The sequence below is a fragment of the Salvelinus sp. IW2-2015 genome, linkage group LG4q.1:29 (genome assembly GCF_002910315.2).
Source record: "Salvelinus sp. IW2-2015 linkage group LG4q.1:29, ASM291031v2, whole genome shotgun sequence".
NCBI classification, from domain to species: domain Eukaryota; kingdom Metazoa; phylum Chordata; class Actinopteri; order Salmoniformes; family Salmonidae; genus Salvelinus; species Salvelinus sp. IW2-2015.
The window spans coordinates 37,945,523-37,965,756 of NC_036842.1; the positions used below are offsets into that span (position 1 = coordinate 37,945,523).

At 41.0% G+C, this 20,234-nt stretch overlaps 1 protein-coding gene across 1 annotated transcript in view; it reads left to right on the forward strand.

The window, feature by feature from the left end:
* pam (peptidylglycine alpha-amidating monooxygenase) overlaps window positions 1-20,234 on the forward strand; it is a 154,807-nt gene that overhangs the window by 53,689 nt on the left and 80,884 nt on the right. Inside the window, exons 8-12 of the mRNA XM_070439610.1 lie at window positions 660-743; window positions 3,170-3,218; window positions 11,810-11,877; window positions 14,216-14,296; window positions 14,532-14,608. Of these exons, the coding sequence (XP_070295711.1) occupies window positions 660-743; window positions 3,170-3,218; window positions 11,810-11,877; window positions 14,216-14,296; window positions 14,532-14,608 (359 nt within the window). The remainder of the gene's footprint in view (window positions 1-659; window positions 744-3,169; window positions 3,219-11,809; window positions 11,878-14,215; window positions 14,297-14,531; window positions 14,609-20,234) is intronic.

Genomic DNA, 20,234 nt, shown 5'->3' on the forward strand with positions numbered 1-20,234 from the left:
CGACTCTACCCCATTGCTCTCTGGAGATAGTTAGAGATCAGACTCTATCCCCAGTGCTCTCTGGAGAGAGAGGATTAGACTCTACCCCAGTGCTCTGTGAGAGAGTAGAGATCAGACTCTACCCCAGTGCTTTCTGGAGAGAGGAGAGATCAGACTCTACCCCAGTGAGCTCTGGAGAGAGTAGAGATCAGACTCTACCCCAGTGCTTTTCTGGAGGAGGAGAGATTCAGACTCTACCCCAGTGAGCTCTGGAGAGAGTAGAGATCAGACTCTACCCCAGTGCTTTCTGGAGAGAGGAGAGATCAGATCTCTCCCCAGTGAGCTTCTGGAGAGAGTAGAGATCAGACTCTACCCCAGTGCTCTTCTGGAGAAGGAGAGATCAGACTCTACCCAGTGAGCTCTTGGAGAGAGTAGAGCTCTAGCCAGGAGCTCTGATAATCACCGTACGCGTAGTCTCTGGAGAGAGGAGAGATCAGACTCTACCCCAGTGAGCTCTGGAGAGAGTAGATCCATGATTGGTAATCCTGCGGCTTTAGCCTGCGTTATTGTAATTGCTCTCCAATGAGTTCTTTCCTTATCAGTGCATCTCAGCCTTGCAGGCCTCACGGAGACCTTAATTACTGGTGCCTGTCTTTTTTTCTTTCTTTTTTCAATCCCAGATGTCGGTTTTAAAGTTGGAGGGAAATCCAGAATCACTTACTTTGTGCTGCAAATCCACTATGGGGATGTCCAAGCTTTTAGAGGTGAGTGGTAATTGGTGATAAAACTTCAGTAGGGTTGCAAAATTCCCTGTAATTTCCCCAAAATGTCCAGGTTTTCCAGAAATCCTGGTTGGAATATTCCTGGAATCATGAGGGGAAAAGCAGGAATGAATGGTCCTGGAGCTACATGCCATACAGGGGTCTGATCCAGTCCAGCATTAACACACCCCATTCAGCCAATCAATTAATCTGTTTTAGGGCTGGGTTGAAACAAAAGTCTGTGACCCATGTAGCCCCGCAGAACCAAATTGGGTGACCCGTGTAGCCCCGCAGAACCAGATTGGGTGACCCGTGTAGCCCCGCAGAACCAGATTGGGTGACCCGTGTAGCACCGCAGAACCAGATTGGGTGACCCGTGTAGCCCCCCGCAGAACCACATTGGGTGACCCGTGTAGCCCCGCAGAACCAGATTGGGTGACCCGTGTAGCCCCGCAGAACCAGATTGGGTGACCCGTGTAGCCCCACAGAACCAGATTGGGTGACCCCTGTATTAAAACAAGGGATGAATTCACCTGGACTGTAATATTGTGCCTGCTTTGTATTCAAATACAGTACCTGGTAATTATTGTACAGTTCATTACTCTCATAGTTAATACGTGTTTATCACCAGGCGTTTCCAGTTTTGTTTTATTCAGGCTTTCACGACCAGATTATTTTAATTAGGGACTCAAAACAGTTATTGTTCCCCCACAACATTAAGTGGTTATTGTTCTCTTCCCCCACAATGAGCTCCCAAAAGACTCAACAGCAAACATTTGTGTTGTTCCACGTTTGTTGCGACAGCTTCGCCCCCAGTGGCAGCTGAGAGAGAGTTCTTTCACTAAGTGGCCATTGATTGTGCATTGAGGGAGTTTGCTTCCCAAAGGGCACCCTATTCCCTATATAGTGCTCTAATTTTGACCAGGGCCCAATAGGGGAGTGTATTTGGCATTAGAATACTACATTGGAGTGGCTGTCTCTTGTCTCCCCAATATAAGTCAGGACAGGCACACAATAAAGGGGCTTTCTTAGGGAAAATAACTGGGCTGCCTGAAATTTACTCTGGGCTGCCTGGATTACTGGGCTGCCTGAAATTAGGCCTGGACTCTGGGGCTTGGAATGACTGGGCTGCCTGGAATGACTGGGGCTGCTTGGATATGACTGGGCGCTGATGACGGGGCGGAATGACTGGGCTGCCTCTGACGAGAGCTCAAAGTAAAAAGCTGTTGTTCTGCCCCTGAACAAGCACGTTAACCCACTTTCCTAGGCCGTCATTGTAAATTAACAATTTGTTCTTATCTGACTTGCCAGTAGTAAATAAAGGTTAAAATAAATATTTAAAAATATTTAAAAAACAGACGTTTCGAGGATAATGTGTAGTTGTTACCGTAAACTTCAACTAAATGCTGTGTCTCAAATAGCGCTGTCTCTTTAGTAGCTGGGCAATGCACCAAATTCAGCAAATAAATGCCGGGTCTCAAGCATGAATGTTAGCAGGTTACCATGAAGGTTTAATGTTTGATTTGTTACGTTAAATAATTCAGTACTGACTCAAACAASTGATGGCAATCATCCTTTTTTATCGGCAGTAAGAGACGGCTAGCCATTGGCTGCTAACAACTGAGAGMTACTAGCTAACTGGCAAGCACAAAAACAGTCAATAGCTTTGGGAGTGAACTGTAATACCTGCTGTGTAGTCACAGTCAAAGAGGAGAATAATTATTCAGTCAAGGRAAGTTTTTATGTATTTTTTAAAACATTTTTGTAAATGGAGGCACACCAAGACAAAATAAGTGTGACACAGTGTGTAAATAATAACACATTAGTGCAGGAAATTAAGAAGTTGATTAAAATGCTGGACATGAATGCTGGAATTTAAACAATTAACTATGCAAATGAGTGCTCTCTGGGGAGTACAGATGTGTGTGTTGTGTGCCTGCCCACATGTATTAGAATGCAGACCAGCTTCTCAGGATTATTGTATGTTAATAGGCAGCTCCAGAAATAAACCCTATGGTATTGCTGTGTAGCCACAGGGGCAGGAGCTCTGGGGCTACAGCTAGCCGCCGCGGCGCTAGCTTACTTCAATGGGCTTGKCCGGTGTTTGCTTAAACCCCCCTGTGTAGACATGGCTAGCATATTGGGTGGGAGGGGGGACGACGACGACTCAAAAGGTGTCCTAAATGGCACCCTATTCCCTAAATGGTGCACTACTTTCAACCAGAACCCTATGGGCCCTGGTCCAAAGTAGTGTACCGTGAAGATAATAGGGAGCCATAATAGTGCTGTAATTGAATAATGTATTACGGTGCTTTACAGTCGTAAAGGAACACCTGCAGTAGAGAGTGAATCGGACTGGGCTTCATCAAAACAGCATTCTGTTTCATTCGTTAATTTGTTGTCGGCTAATTGCGCGTTTTTTGTTTCAGAYCACCATAGAGATTGCTCAGGACTTACCTTACGAATGACTTCCAAACCGTAAGTATTATATCAATTACCTGTAGTACATTTCCATATTTACAGGAAATACGATGTAATCATGTACTGTAATTTATAACCATCGTATATGTCTGCAGCTTCGCAGGCTAGTTGGTTTGGGTTGGGACAGACACAAACAACCCAATTTGGGTGATTCATTCAGTTGAACAGAGAGAACATTGTACTTGTATTGGGTTGCGTCCCAAATGGCACCATATTCCCTTTATRTTGCACTACTTTTTAACATGGCCGATAAGSCTCTTGTCAAATATAGTGCACTACATAGGGAATAGGGCCCCATTTGAGATCCCTGGTATGACCTATTTACCTACAATACTTATCAACTGTGGGCAGCATCATAAGTGTGATGTGAGTGGAATGATGTCCAACCCAACACTTTGTATTGACCCCCTTATCTGAATTAAAACAACGGATGAAACGGTGGATAAATACTAATAAAAAAGTATGCTATTTATGAAGAAAAAAAGACTAGGATTTATTATAGGCATTGTTTGAAGCTCAGTGTTAAACTAAAATCTCCCTACCGTCATATCTAAGCCAATATGAAGCAAATCTAGTTGAAAATTAGAAAATCAACTTGATTGGAGGTCATGGAACTGTCCGTCCRTTACCGAGAACCACATATATGATTTTTTAACAGGGTCGTTAACAATTTAGTTTTAAGAGTATTTCTTGCGCCTACCTAGCTCAAATTCTAGATGTCGGATTAAAACGAGACTATACTGTCCATAAAGTGACCATTGGACTTGACTAAATTTGTAGGTGCAACAGTTTATTACATTTTATAATTTATCTCACATGCTCATTTTTGACCATTAAGAACGAACAATGTGCTACCTTTTTGTAGCATTTCTGACCAATTTAATTAGCTAGGTAGCTAGCTAGCTAACATTACTTAGCTAATGTGTGCTTGATTGTACAAAGTCCAGCAGCTAGCCTCTGTAGCTAGCTAGCTAACACCAGTCAGCTGAACTCTAGCTAGCTAACTAGCTAGCTAACAAACAGGCAAAGAAAGGTARCTAGCTATTTTTGTTTATGGAAGGTTTGTTACACAAATAACTTCAGCCATTAGCGAGCTAGCTAGTTAGAGCCAGACAAAAACAGCTGAAGCTAGCTAATGATAGCTAGTTCATGTCCAAATCCCAGTCCTTTCCACAWAACATAGCTAGCAAGCTAACATACATCAGCTCAAAACCAACCCCAAACTTTGGACAAATGGTCATGCTGCTAACTTACTATGCATGCAATGGGCTTTTGCAACACTAGCTAGCTAGCTACTCCATAGTCCAGGCAACAGTAAGAGCTAGCCACCTTTTCACTGTCAGACAGGACACAACTCAAACTGCTGAGAATTTGTTTTGCTATCTGACGTTAACAGAGACTCCTGGCTCTATTGTGCACTGACTGCAGTGTGCAAGTGCATGCTTGCTAGCATGAGAAAAACTCACCAGTTTAACATCCATAATACATTCCAGTATGCTCCTTCTCCTGTCTTCATTAAAAAAAATGATCATGTGTGCTGATCAACAGTGCCAAACTAACAACTCCATTTGTTGGATATCTTTCAACTCTGCCGTGCACACCTGTGTGAAGCTAGCCACAATAAGGATTAGCCACAATAGTGGMATTTGCAGTTCGCCTTCAAATAAAAGTCCCCCATTTGAAAGTGATTCAAACTGATACAAATAGTTGAAAGGGGGATACCTAGTCAGTTGAACAACTGACTGCATTCAACTGAAATTTGTCTTCTGCATTTAACCCAACCCCTCTGAATCAGAGAGGTGCGGGGGGCTGCCATAATCGACATCCATGTCTTCGGCGCCCGGGGAACAGACATATTTGGACTAGATAAAAAAAAWMAAAAAAACATTTTAAGTGAGAATTGGCATTGGTCTGAAGCCGAAAAAGAAAGRAAATTCAGATGAGCACCASAATGCCTATTCCAACCGTGATCTACCAAGGTTTTCYAGCACAGGGSTTTGACATACTACAGTAAGTATTGTACTACAAACTATGTGTAAGCAGGTTGCTTAGAAACATTTTGAAGTTTGTGGAAATATGACTTGWATGTAGGAGAATATAACACTAGATCTGGTCGAAGAAAATACAAAGAAAAAAACTGCMGTTTTTTTCAACCACCATCTTTGAAATCCAAAAGAAAGGTCCCTGTTCCAGCCATCACTCTGGTTGTAATTCCAATGGTGTCCACAATATGGCAGCAGTGTATGTGCAAAGTTTCAGATGGATAACTTGAAGTATGAGCGAACTACTTGACATTTAGTGTAAAGTCACCCRGGTACATTTGGGCAAATCGTGAAGGAGACATTTGCATTCATATGACATTTTTCTGCAAGAATATCATCAAATCTGTATACTTGGACTTTGATTTAGCTTTTACAGTATTAGTAGACATATCATAAGTTMAACWTTTGCAAAACAACCAGTTTTCATAACTTCATAACTAACTTCATAACTCTGAATATTCTTATAAGTTTTGTCCAAAAGGAAAAGGCATGCTGTCATACAAGRTTAGTAGYTACATTTTACKACAGATAGCCCAGCTCATTGGCTATCTASCTAGCTYTTTTTRACCCCAATTGGTGCTTATTTGACAAAGTTAAAGTCATTCAAGTGAAGACCGCCCGCGTCATCGGCGTGCCATGAAGGAGTCGCTCTCTGACCAAATATGGTGTCCTATAGGATATACTACACCCCTAATGATATTGTGAAGTCTTGTTACGTTCTAGGATCTCTGAGGAATACATACGGACGTGATTTGACTGGTTGAAACAATGTTTAGGGTTAGATTTTCAAAGATTCCTTTCTTTGCTAATTGAACGAGTGGAAAAACAAAATCGATTGTGCACGCTATATGGACCGTTTTATGATATGAAAAATGATTTTATCTAACAAAACGACACTTCATGTTATCTCTGGGACCCTTTGGATGATAAATCAGAGCAAGATTTCAGCATGTAAGTACACATTTCACCTTCAGAGGTGAATTTATAAAACCTATCGTGGTGAAAAAAGTATTTTGTTGTTAGGAGCTCACCTCAAACAATAGCATGGAATTTTCTTGCAGTAATAGCTACTGTAAATTGGAGAGTGCAGTTATAATAACAAGAATTTAAGCTTTCAGCCGATATAAGACACTTATATGTACCGACATTTGTTGTTTCTCTAAAATCTGTGATGGTGCCACAAGGCGCTGCATGATTTACAACTGTCCCGTTGACGGGACGCCGATCCCTAAGAAGAACTTGTATGTGGTACAAATCACATTATTGTGGAACCACATCCTCTAATAGTATTAATTAAGCTGTTTGAGAAGGTTWAAATCCTAAGCAACCTGCCTACACATAGTCTGAAGTACAATACCAACATAGCTAATGTAGTAGGTTAAAGCTGGGTGCTGGAAAACCTTGGTAGAGCATGGGTGGAATAGATATTGTGGTGCTYATCTGAATTTCCTTTCTTTTTCRGCTTCAGACCAACGCCTATTCTCACTTAAATCGTATTTTTTTATTTWTTTTATTTATAAATAGTTTCTGTACCCTGTGCTGTCAGAGAGAAATGACATTATTGAAACGGGTCATTGACCTAAGTTAAACGTATTGTACCGTTCCTCTGAGTGATCTACGTTAAACGTATTGTACCGTTCCTCTGAGTGATCTACGTTAAACGTATTGTAGCGTTCCACTGTTTCCTCTGAGTGATGGAATAAGAGGTGGCTGATGGATAAAGGTGCCGGCTGTGGTCCGCTTCCTCCTTTGTCTCCATACTCCAGTTTCACTCCACTGCCATACTACTGGATGGGCACATTTATTGTCTGTAGCAGTCTGTCTCCATTCTGGCTCAAACTAGAGGGAGTAATGTCTATCTATGGTGTCCTGGGCATAACAAATTATAGCAGTTTGTTGCCATTCTGGCTCATAAGATAGGTTTCCATCCAATTGGCGACAGATTTTCATTCTAGGATCTGCATAAAAGCAATGTTTCCCTCCAGAGATGTTTCCATCAAATAAAAGGCTGTGCGTGATGACGTAGTGCACATAAAAATAACTTTTGCGTTTAAATTCCCATTTACCGAACACAAATATAGGTTGAATGGGTTTCCATTAGTACAAGTTAAATGGGTTTCCATCAATACAAGTTAAATGGGTTTCCATCAATACAAGTTAAATGGGAATCCATCAATACACGTTAAATGGGAATCCATCAATACAAGTTAAATGGGAATCCATCAATGCAAGTTAAAATGGGAACCAATCAATGCAAGTTAAATGGGAATCCACAATACAAGTTAAATGTGTTTCCATCAATACAAGTTAAATGGGAATCCATCCAATGCAATTAAATGGAACATCAATACACGTTAAATGGGATCCATCAATACAAGAGTGTAAATAGGAATCCATCAATGCAAAGTTCAATCAATCAATCAATTTTTATTTATAATAGCCCTTCGTACATCAGCTAATATCTCGAAGTGCTGTTACAACACCCAGCCTAAAACCCCAAACAGCTAGTAATGCAGGTTGTAGAAGCACGGTGGCTAGGAAAAACTCCCTAGAAAGCCAAAACCTAGGAAGAAACCAGAGAGGAACCAGGCTATGAGGGTGGCCAGTCCTCTTCTGGCTGTGCCGGGTGAGATTATAACAGAACTATGCCAAAATGTTCAAAAATGTTCATAAGTGACAAGCATGGTCAAATAATAATCATGAATAATTTTCAGTTGGCTTTCATTTACGCCGATCATCAAGAGTTGAAAACAACAGTCTTGGACAGGTGGCGGTTCCATAACCGCAGGCAGAACAGCTGAAACTGGAATAGGAGCAAGGCCAGCGGACTGGGGACAGCAAGGAGTCACCACGGCGCGCAGTCCCGACGCATGGTCCTAGGGCCCAGGTCCTCCGAGAGCAAGAAAAGAAGAAGGAGAAAATTAGAGAGAGCCAAGATTTTCAAAATTTCCATAAATGACAAGCATGGTCAAATAATAATCAGGAATAAATCTCAGTTGGCTTTTCATAACCGATCATTAAGAGTTGAAAACAGCAGGTTCTGGGACAGGTAGGGTTCCATAACCGCAGGCAGAACAGTTGAAACTGAATAGCAGCAAGCCAGGCGACTGGGGACAGCAAGGAGTCACCCGGCGGTAGTCCCACGTATGTCCTAGGGCTCAGGTCCTCCGAGAAAAAGAAAGAGAGAAGGTAAATGGAACCATCAATGCAAGGTTAATGGGAATCGAATCAATATACACGTTAAATGGGAATCCATCAATACAACGTTAATGGAAATCCATCTCATAACAAGTTAAATGGGAATCATCAAATGCAAGTTAAATGGGATCGCATTCAATACAAGTTAAATGGGAATCCATCAACTGCAAGATTAAATGGGAATTCCATCATACAAGTTAAATGGGAATCCATCAATGCAACGTTACAATGGGAATCCACTGCAATGCAAGTTAAATGGGGATTCCATACAAGGCAAGTTAATGGGAATCCATCAATGCAAGTAAATGGGAAATCCATCAATACAAGTTAAAATGGGGATTCCATCAATGCAATTAAAATGGGATCCATCAATTGCAAGTTAAATGGGGATCCATCAATGCAAGTTAAATGGGAATCCATCAATAGCAAGTTTAAATGGGGAATCCATCAATACACGTTAAATGGAATCCATCAATACAAGTTAAATGGGAATCCATCAATGCAAGTTAAATTGGAATCAATCAATGCAAGTTAAATGGGATCCATCAATACAAGTTAAAATGGGAATCCATCAATGCAAGTTAATGGGAATCCATCAATACACGTTAAATGGAATCCATCAATACAAGAATGAATCCACAATACAAGTTAAATGGGAATCCATCAATGCAAGTTAAATGGGATCCATCAAGCAAGTTTAAATGAGGATCCATCAATGCAAAGTTAAATGGGAATCCATCATTACACGTTAATGGGAATCCATCATACAAGTAAATGGGAATCCATCAATACAAGTTAAATGGGAATCCATCAATGCAAGTTAAATGGGAATCCATCAATGCAATTAATGGATCCATCAATGCAAGTTAAATGGAATCCATCAATGCAAGTTAAATGGGAATCCATCAATGCAAGTTAAATGAGAATCCATCAATGCAAAGTTAAATGGGAATCCATCAATGCAAGTTAAATGGGAATCCATCAATGCAAGTAAATGGGAATCCATCAATCAAGTTAAATGGAATCCACAATACAGTTAAATGGGAATCCACAATACAAGTATAATGGGAATCCATCAATACAAGTTAAATGGGAAAGCCATCAATCAAGTTTAAATGAATCCCATACACGTTAAAGGGAATCCATCAATATCACGAGAAATGGGAATCCATCAATACAAGTTAAATGGGAATCCATCAATCAAGTAATGGGAATCCATCAATCAAGTTAAATGGGAATCCATCAATACAGTTAATGGGAATCCATCAAGCAAGTTAAATGGAATCCTCAATGAGTTAAATGGGAATCCATCAATACAAGTTAAATGGGAATCCATCAATACAAGTTAAATGGAATCCATCAATCAAGTTAAATGGAGAATCCATCAATACAAGTTTAAATGGAATCCATCAATACAAGTTAAATGGGAATCCATCAATACAAGTTAAAATGGGAATCCATACACATAACAGTAAATGGCGAAGCCATCAAGCAAGTTAAATGGAGAATCCATCGAAATACACGTTAAATGAATCCATCAATGCAAGTTAAATGGGAATCCATCAATACAAGTTAAATGGGAATCCATTGCATTTTCAACTCTACTGATGTTTTTTCCACTATAAATGTTGCATCATATAGCGAATGTGCCCACTTTGGTCTCTCCAGCCAAAACCTTGATACAGTGTGGGTATAGCATACATTATGAGATGATTATGGATAAGAGGGAGATCATTTTTTATTGTCAAATGACAGCTAAGCATTGATCATCATGTCACCAGAAAAAGACCCTTGATATTTATTGGAAAGGAGCATCAAACTCATCACGGTGCACTTTCACCACCCTGTGAAGTTCATCATAATGTATTTAATCTGAAGCCCAATAAACTGCATGCTTTCCAGAGTCGTAGTGAGAAGACCACACAACATATCATCGCTTGACTCAAACTGTACTTCGATATGATTGTTATTATATCAATATTTGCGTATAAAGACGTTTCCACTGCCACTTCTCGCATTATTAATTTTACAGACACAAAAAGATCCCACCTTCTCGAGAGTATTTTGTTTTGTCAACATTTGGAATTTTATCGACATCTGGCCTGTCATGACATTTTTATCCAACATGTACTTTACTTGGATAAAAAGGTTGAGTACAGCAGAAATGTGCTTATTTTAACCCTTTGATTAACAATCAAAAAAATAATTTGGTTGAGTCTGTGATTAACATAATCCATTTGTTGATCAGATCCAAGTATAAAGACAGTTTAAGTGTTTTTAAATCGAATGTTATTTGTCACATGCGCCGAATACAACAAGTGTAGACCTTACAGTGAAATACTGACTTACAAACCCTTAAGCAACAATGCAGTTTTAAGAAAAATAAGTMAAAAAAGACATAAGTCAAAAATAAAATGATTAAAGAGCAGCTGTAAAATAACAGTAGCGAGACTATATACAGGGGGTACCGGTACAGAGTCAATGTGCAGGGGCACCGGTTAGTCGAGGTAATATGTACATGTAGGTAGCAGCAGCATAAAGGGGGGTGGGGGGACAGTGCAGATAGTCTGGGCAGCCATTTAATTAACTTGGTGTTCCGGTACCGCTTGCCGTGCGGTAGCAGAGAGAACAGTCTATGACACGGGTGGATGGAGTCTTTTGACAATTTTTAGGGCCTTCCTCTGACACCGCCTGGTATAGAGGTGCTGGATGGCAGGAAGCTTGGCACCAGTGATGTACTGGGCTGTACGCACTACCCTCTGTAGTGCCTTGCGGACGGAGGCCGAGCAGTTGCCATACCAGACAGTGATGCAACCAGTCAGGATGCTCTCGATGGTGCAGCTGTAGACATTTTTGAGGATCTGAGGACCCATGCCAAATCTTTTCATTCTCTTGAGGGGGGAATAGGTGTTGTCATACCCTCTTCATGACTGTCTTGGTGTGTTTGGACCATGATAGTTTGTTGGTGATGTGGACAGCACGGAACTTGAAGCTCTCAACCTGTTCCACTACAGCCGCGTCGATGAGAATGGGGACGTGCTCAGTCCTCCTTTTCCTGTAGTCCACAATCATCTCCTTTAATCACGTTGAGGGAGAGGTTGTTATCCTGGCACCACACGTTCAACCTAACGTGATACTATCCACCCTGTTTAATGTCAGTGTAAAACTGACTTCAGATCACAGACATGATACTATCCATCCAGTTAAATGTCAGTGTAAAACTGACTTCAGATCAGTGTCCACTAACAAACTATCCACCCTGTATAGAGTCATTGTAAAATCATCTCACCACCCGTTGACTCCAGATCAGTGTTTGACTTAGCCTCTTTGTCTATTCTCTTTCCACAGACAGCCCTTCATTGCTGGCATGTATCTGATGATGTCTGTGACCACCGTCATCCCTCCAGGAAATAAAGGTATGTTGTGTGTGTCTGGTTGGGTGTCTGTCTGTGTATCTGTCTTTGTGTATCTGTCTGTGTCTGTGTGTCTGTGTGAGTTCAGAGAGGCACTCCACTCACTGTGTGCAGCACAATGCTTGTCCAATCCCTCTCCCCATTACGTTGTCAGGGACATACATTCAACTTCTGCTCTTGACTTCTTCCACCGGAAAACATTTATTTTGTAATTACAAGTCAGTGGGACATGGGAATGGGGGAATTTATCACTTTGAGATAGCTMKRSCCCCCCCCCCCCCATCTGGGTCATTTGCACAAATGTATTTGTGTTGTCATTAGTCCAGGAGGTAGTAACAGTAGCTCTTTTCTTTTCTATGTGGTAATGGCTTGTAAAGCTTGGGAGCTATTTTGAACCAGTTTTTTTGTTTGTTGTTGTGTCAGTATCACATTTATCCGCAAGACATCAGCAGCAGTTATGGAAAAATACCAGCGTATCATGTAGGCTAAGTGATGCACGATGATGTGTTTTCCCTTTTACTGGTTTCCTTTTCCCTTTTCCTGTTTTGTAAATGGACGTTAAATGGGTGTTTCGCTAATGTTTTCTCATTGCATTGGTACCGGAGCACCCAAGTATAGGACCAAAAGGCTCTTTAACAGCTTCTACCCCCAAGCCTTAAGACTGCTGAACATTTAATCAAATGGCTACCCAGACTATTTACATCGACCCCGCCCCACTCCATTTGTTTTTACACTGCTGCTACGCACTGTCAATTATCTTTAGTCACTTTACCCCTACCTACATGTACAAATTACCTTGACTAACCTGTACCCCTGCACATTGACTTGGTACCCTCTGTATATAGCCTCGTTATTGTTATTTTATTGTTACTTTTATAATTTTTTAAAACTTTAGTTTATTTGGTAAATATTTTCTTAACTCTTTCTTGAACTGCATTGTTGGTTAAGGGGCTTGTAAGTAAGCATTTCACGGTAAAGTCTACACCTGTTGTATTCGGCGATGTGACAAATAACATTTGATTTGATTTGATTTGCTAAGCTGCCCTTGAAATATACTACATGACCAAAAGTATGTGGATACCTGCTCGTCGGACATCTCATTCCAAAATCATGGGCATTAATATGGAGTTGTACCCCCCTTTGGTGCTATAACAGCCTCAACTCTTCTAGGAAGGCTTTCCACTAGATGTTGGAACATTGCATCGTGGGCTTACTTCCATTCAGCCACGAGCATTAGTGAGTTCTGGCGCTGATGTTGGGCGATTAGGCCTGGCTCGCAGTCGGTGTTCCATATCATCCCAAAGGTGTTCGATGAGATTGAGGTCAGGGCTCTGTGCAGTCCAGTCAAGTTCTTCCACACTGATCTCAACAAACCAATTTTGTATGGACCTCGCTTTGTGCACGGGGGTATGGGTCATGCTGAAACAGGAAAGGGCCTTCCCCAAACTGTTGCCACCAAGTTGAAAGCACATAATYGTTTAGAATGGCATTGTATGCTGTAGCGTTAAGATTTCCCTTCTCATCAGACCATTATTCCTCCTCCACCAAAATGTACAGTTGGCACTATGCATTGGGGCAGTTAGCTTTCTCCTGACATTGCTAAACCCAAATTCGTCCGTTGGACTGCCAGATGGTGATGCTTGATTCATCACTCCAGAGAACGAGTTTCCACTGCTCCAGAGTCCAATGGCGGGGAGCTTTACACCACTCCAGCCGACGCTTGGCATTGCACWTGGTGATCTTAGGCTTGTGTGCGGTTGCTCGGGCATGGAAACCCATTTCATGAAGCACTCAACAAACAGTTTTTGTGCTGACGTTGCTTCCAGAGGCAGTTTGGAACTAGGTAGTAAGTGTTGCAACCAAAGACAGACGATTTTTACGCGCTACGCACTTCAAGACTGGGCGGTCTCGTTCTGTGAGCTTGTGTGGCCTACCACTTCGCGACTGAGCCGTTGTTGCTCCTAGACGTTTCCACTTCACAATACCAGCACTTACAGTTGACCGGGGTCAGCTCTAGCACAGCCGTAATTTGACGAACTGACTTGTTGGAAAGTTGGCATCCTATGACGGTGCCAGGTTGAAAGTCACTGATCTCTTCAGTTAGGCCATTTTACTGCCAATGTTTGTCTATGGAGATTGCATGGCKGTGTGCTCGATTTTATACACCTGTCAGCAATGGGTGTGGTTGAAATAGCCACATCCACTAATTTAAAGGGGTGTCCACATACTTTTGTATATTTAGTGTATGTGTATTTTCTGTATGCTGATGCAGTTGTTGAATAGACCATTTCAGATTAGTCATCTGGCCTATTCATCTGTGTGTTTTTGATTCCTTCCACAGTTACAAACGCAGACGTGGCTTGCACTTATAACTCATATCCCATATACCCGTTTGCCTTCAGAACCCACACACACAAGCTTGGTAAGCAGCAGATTTCATACGTTTCTTATTTTATGAGAAATCTGACTAATTTATTAGCAAATTGTCATGCAAATGCCAGAATTGCTGCATCAAAATCAAGCATTTTTACCTGCATATATCGCGAAAACACTGATTCTATGACATACAGTAAAATACCGATTTTGTTTAGGTCATTTGTTTTCTACTGAAGTAATCTGAATTGATTCCTAATTGGTTTTGCCGTCTCCTATCCCAGGACAAGTTGTCAGTGGTTACAGGATTCGAGACGGGAAGTGGACTCTGATTGGACGACAGACTCCTCAGTTACCACAGGTAGGTGTCTGGCCATGTCACAGTTATCTCTGCTCCCTCCAAAAGTGTGCACTTGTTCATGTCCCTTCACTGATTTCAAAGGAAATGACTGGTATGAGAAATATGGTGGAAACTCCCACTAGYCCATGCCTTCACCAATCCAATGTCTTAAGACTTGTGGGGAGTAGTGAAYAAGTGCATCAGATRTTATTGCAGCGATTTTTCTGTCATTGTGGTCCTAACAGTGTATTAAAAAAAAAAAGCTGGAAAAACGCTTATCTAAAAAAAGCTTATCTAAACTTAAACCAGATATGTAGAAAAGTTAATGTAGCTCTATTATTTTTTATGTTATAATCTTAGAGAATAAACAAACTCCAAAATAAAATCTAGACAGTCAGGGAGAATTGATAATGATCAAAACAATGAATTTAGCTGTATTGAATTTGTTATTATGTTTGGGCAAAATGGGCGCATTAGCCATGGCAAAATGCATAAAATTGCAGTAAATTTTCTACCCGCATGCTGCAATGTTTTTATTTGTTGGCTTTATGTCGGCAATTTTAACATATTGGCAATAGAAGTTACTTTTAGATTTGTATAATTTTCATTTAGATATACCATTTATTTCTTCTTCTGGTTAGGCTATATTGATCTCTGGCTCACTCTTTAGTAATTTGTGTGGCTTTGTTTTTTAATCACAGTGCTTAAAGCATCAGACAAGCTCAGTAGCCTACATATAGTTCATTTTATTCAAACAGGGTGTATTTATATATGAAAAAATACATGTTTTAATATTTTCGACCAATTGATTGAAAGAACAGATGACTTTTGATCGACCAAGATATTTTTTAATTCGGGGACAGAGAGAAATACATAGCTAGACTGTTGTTTTACTATTAAACTCAATGCTGCTATTGTTTTTAATTTCGTTAAAGCAGCTTGTGTTTCTTAATTAATGCAACCGCTGTGTCAGATTTCAAAAAAACTTTACGGAAAAAGCAACCCATGCAATAATCTGAGACGGCGCTCAGAAATATAATAAAATTAGCCGCCATTTTGGAGTCAACAGAAACCAGAAAATACATGATAAATGTTTCCTTACCTTTGATGAACTTCATCAGAATGCAGTCCTAGGAATCCCAGGTCCACAATAAATGCTTGATTTGTTCGATAATGTCGTTAATTATCTGTCAAGTACTACTTTGGTTCGCGGTTTGGTAAACAAACAACAGACAAAATCCTCCCTCCTCCCTCCTCCTCCCCGTCCCTCCTCCCTCCTCCTCCTCCCTCCTCTCCTCTCCCTCCCTCCTCCTGCCTGCTCCCTGTCCCTCCTCCCTCCTCCTTCCTATGTGTGTATGTGGTGGTGTGGCACGGGTGTGTGTGTGTGCTCAGACTGTTCCAGACTGCCTCGCAGGGGGCTGGGACAGCTCAGCGCTGCCTTTAACGCGTCAGAACATTAGACAGATTAGAAACACAGAGGGCTTTTGTCCCTTGCTGCCCGCGCTGTCACTCCAACACTTCATGAGCCAAAGACGCTCCAGCCCACTCGACAATGCTAAGGAATCCCCCTGGATTTGGGGGGCTTAGGCGTTAGCGCAATGTATCGATATCTCCCTCCGATTAGTTTAGCGCATCGCTTTGAAGGTCTTGGGATGCTGCCTGCAATGTTGGTTGTGTAGTGTGTAGCCACAGTGATAATGACTTCATGGATGGTTGTGTAGCCACAGTGATAATGACTTCATGGATGGTTGTGCAGCCACACKGATAATGACTTTATGGATGTTTGTGTAGCCACACTGGTAATGACTTTATGGATGGTTGTGTAGCCACACTGATAATGACTTTATGGACGGTTGTGTAGCCACACTGATAATGACTTTATGGATGTTTGTGTAGCCAAACTGATAATGACTTTATGGATGTTTGTGTAGCCAAACTGATAATGACTTTATGGATGTTTGTGTGGCCACACTGATAATGACTTTATGGATGGTCGTGTAACCACACTGATAATGACTTCACGGATGGTTGTGTAGCCACACGATAATGATTTTTTGGATGGTTGATTCCATCTGGTTTGTTAGGACTCCCCTCTGGACTTGGGCTACAGGTTGTGCTGGCGCTGTGTACCAGTCTTTGGCATGACACAGAGTTGCAGGGAGTGGCAGGATGTCACAAAGTTAGAGATTAGAAGTGCTGAGCGATTAATGCTTTTTGAGGTCAGTTTCTGTTTTGGATTTTGGTTTTGATTATTTATTTTTAACATGAAATGCACAATGCATTATGTGGGTTGAGTTCTGTAACAACACAGAATAAAACAATTAGTAAAAGTCCTATGATGGTAGTGACTGCCCATTACTGCTTATTAACCAACATTTATTCACATTACTTTAATTAAATATTTCAGTTGTTGTGTATATTACATTTGTTTTATTTGATGACTTTATTATTTCATTCCAAGTCATCATCTCATCTCTATAGAGCCGCTGTCTATGCTGTCTGACAACATCACTATTTTAGTAGTTGTTCAAAGTAAATAAGACATACTTTTATGACTGCTGAATACCAACTACCAATCATTTAGATCATGTATTTTCAGGTAGAGATACCTCACGAAGCAACAGCTGCTCTCCATATAACCTCACGATTCTGCGTTCTCTCTCCCGTAGCAGTCGTAAAAGAAACACAGACCGGACAAGTAGATGCACGATGAATTATGGTCATTGTAGTTAATTACCAGGTTTTGTGCACTAAACTATGTAGAATATTGGCCTGTCGGAAACTACAACTACCTACTACATTGTACAGTTCAGACTGGATCTGATTTATCTCTAGAGAAACTGTGCTATGTATGCATTGAGCTCACAGAAAAAAAACGAAACAAAATGGAATTCAAATTGGACTATAGATTAGAGGCTCTGTTCAATCAAACCGGCTAACCAGATTTTTGGGAAAAGTCAAACACATTATCTATTTTCCGCCTTGGACTGTCCACTCACTTCACATTTGGGATTCATTCAAATTCATCGTATTCATGTGTTATCTTGGTTGCTGGATTTTTTAAAATAGTGGTTTTATTCAAATCGACCCATGGTTAGAAAGTTGTGGTTGCAGTGAGCTTCCCCAAATCAGGTTTAGCTTGCTTGCAGATTGAACAAATGTAGCACCAAAGTTTAGTACAGTACACAATCATCTACTGTAATGATGATCATTGAAGGGAAATTGTCWCTACACACCAGAATTGACCCGTACAGTTGCTGCTTAAGTCAATAAAGCTTCAAAAGGAATTATGTTTAAAAAGAAAATTGTGTAGGTACATGTTTGAGAATACAATTTTTTCTTCTTCTCAGTGATCTGTATTTTGACAGGCTTTCTGTTCTGCACTGATTTTTTGATAATTGTGTATTTTGAGTCTATGCCCATACTAACTACAATCTCAATACCCTATTTTACCCTTCATTAGTTTGACCCTCACTGAGTATGACACAATTTACATTCCCCCATCTATTTATATCCATCTAGTCCAATCTACCATACCCTGTTATTGATGACCTATCATCTAGTCCAGTGGTTCCTAAACTTCTAGTCCCGTACCCCTTCAAACATTCAACCTCCAGCTGCGTACCCCCTCTAGCACCAGGGTCAGCGCACTCGCAAATTTTGTTTTTTGCTATCATTGTAAGCCACTCACACACTATACATTTACTAAACATAAGAATGAGTGTGAGTTTTTGTCACAACCTGTCACGGCCGTTGCTGGAAGTGGACCAAGGTGCAGGGTGGTGAGCGTACATATTCCTTTTATTTTAGAAAAATAMGCCAACAAAACAACAAATGAAGAAAAACAACCGTGAAGCTTACAGGGCTAAGTGCCACTAACAAAAGTCAACCTCCCACAAAGACAGGTGGGAAAAAGGGCTACCTAAGTATGGTTCTCAATCAGAGACAACGATAGACAGCTGTCCCTGATTGAGAACCCTACCCGGCCAAAACATAGAAATACAAATAATAGAACTAAAGAACATAGAATACCCACCTCAAATCACACCCACGTGACACAACCCGGCTCATGGGAAGTGACAAAGAGCTCTTATAGGACCAGGACACAAATAATAATATAATAATAATCAATAATGTTGCTCTTTATTTAGACATCTTACATATAAAACTTTATTTGTTAATCGAAAATTGTGAATAATTCCGCACAGGTTAATGAGAAGGCTGTGCTTGAAAGGATGCACGTAACTCTGCAATGTTCGGTTGTATTGGAGAGCGTCTCAGTGTTAAATTATTTTCCACACACAGTCTGTGCCTGTATTTAGTTTTCATGCTCGTGACCTCCGAGAATCCACTGTAACGTAGGTACGTGGTTGCAAAGGGAGTCATGAGCAGCAGCTACCAACATGAGCAGCAGCTACGTTTGGCTACATACGGACCATTGGTGGAATTCCTGCGAGAGAGTAACGGTTAATGTGATTGGATGTTAACTATTTGACTAGGCTACCTGTATTTGACATTGTGTTGTTATTTCGCTGAACACAAGATGGTTTAATTTTATTTTTGACAGTGAAACGAGGCTACTCAGGCGAGGGGGAAAAAAACTCACCCAAATGTATAGAAAATATAAATGGACAGTTTGAAAATGTGAAGAGAAAGAAAAGTACAAAATAAATTAAAATATGTATTATTTAAGTGCACTAAGTAGTGCACTTTAGARGAAATAGGGTGCCATTTGGAACTCAGACTAAAAATAGCTATTTTCCACATCTGTGCCCCGGAGCTGGCCTCCCGACTTTAACAATGACAGTGTCCCTGCTCCAGTCTTATCYTCCATGTCAGGCTTATGCATCCTAATGACCATGCTCTCCGCCCCCCCACATGCTCCCAGTGCCCTTTAGTCCAAGTGCTTTTATCTCACTGTCATATCTCACAGCTCCTGACACGAAGCTGTCACAGAGGGTCGAGACTTTCAAAATGCCACTTAAGGAAGGACACGAAGAAACCGACAAAAGCATGGCCAAGTGCGTGTCGGATTGGCCGCGGTTCCTCTCCTCATTCACCCTGTAGAGCTGTCCAGTTTTGAGCCAACTGGAGGGTTGCTACTATCTGGTCAAATTGAAAAGTCGGAAGCTCCGCCTAGTTCTAAAAGTTCTCTTCTTAAAATCAGATTTTAAACATAACTCTAAGCTTAACCCCTCTGCTAACATTATCCTAACCCTGACCTTAAATTAAGATTTTGAAAAAGCACAGTTTTGTTTTCATACCTTTTTTATGAGCCTATTTTGACATTGCAGCTTGGCCAATAGTGGTAACGCAACTGGAGGCCTGTAACCTTGTTGTGTATGGATTGTAAGATATTTGGGAGAGTAATGGAGTGCAGTTTACATGTCACACACCAAGCTGTCAGTAGGTTATTAGGGAGCAATGTGGGAACTAGTATTCTAGTGTGTTCCTCCAGTGGAAATCAGGGGGGGGGAGATAAGCAAAGAGCACATTTAGATAACCATGGCTGAACATCGTTGTCGTGTAATAGTCACTCTTAATGACTCCCATATCTCTGAAGCTGTGAATATATTCGTTCTGAATAATGGTGGGTTTTGTTGTTCGTGTTAAGTTGGCTTCTGACCTCCGGCTTCAATTTGATATT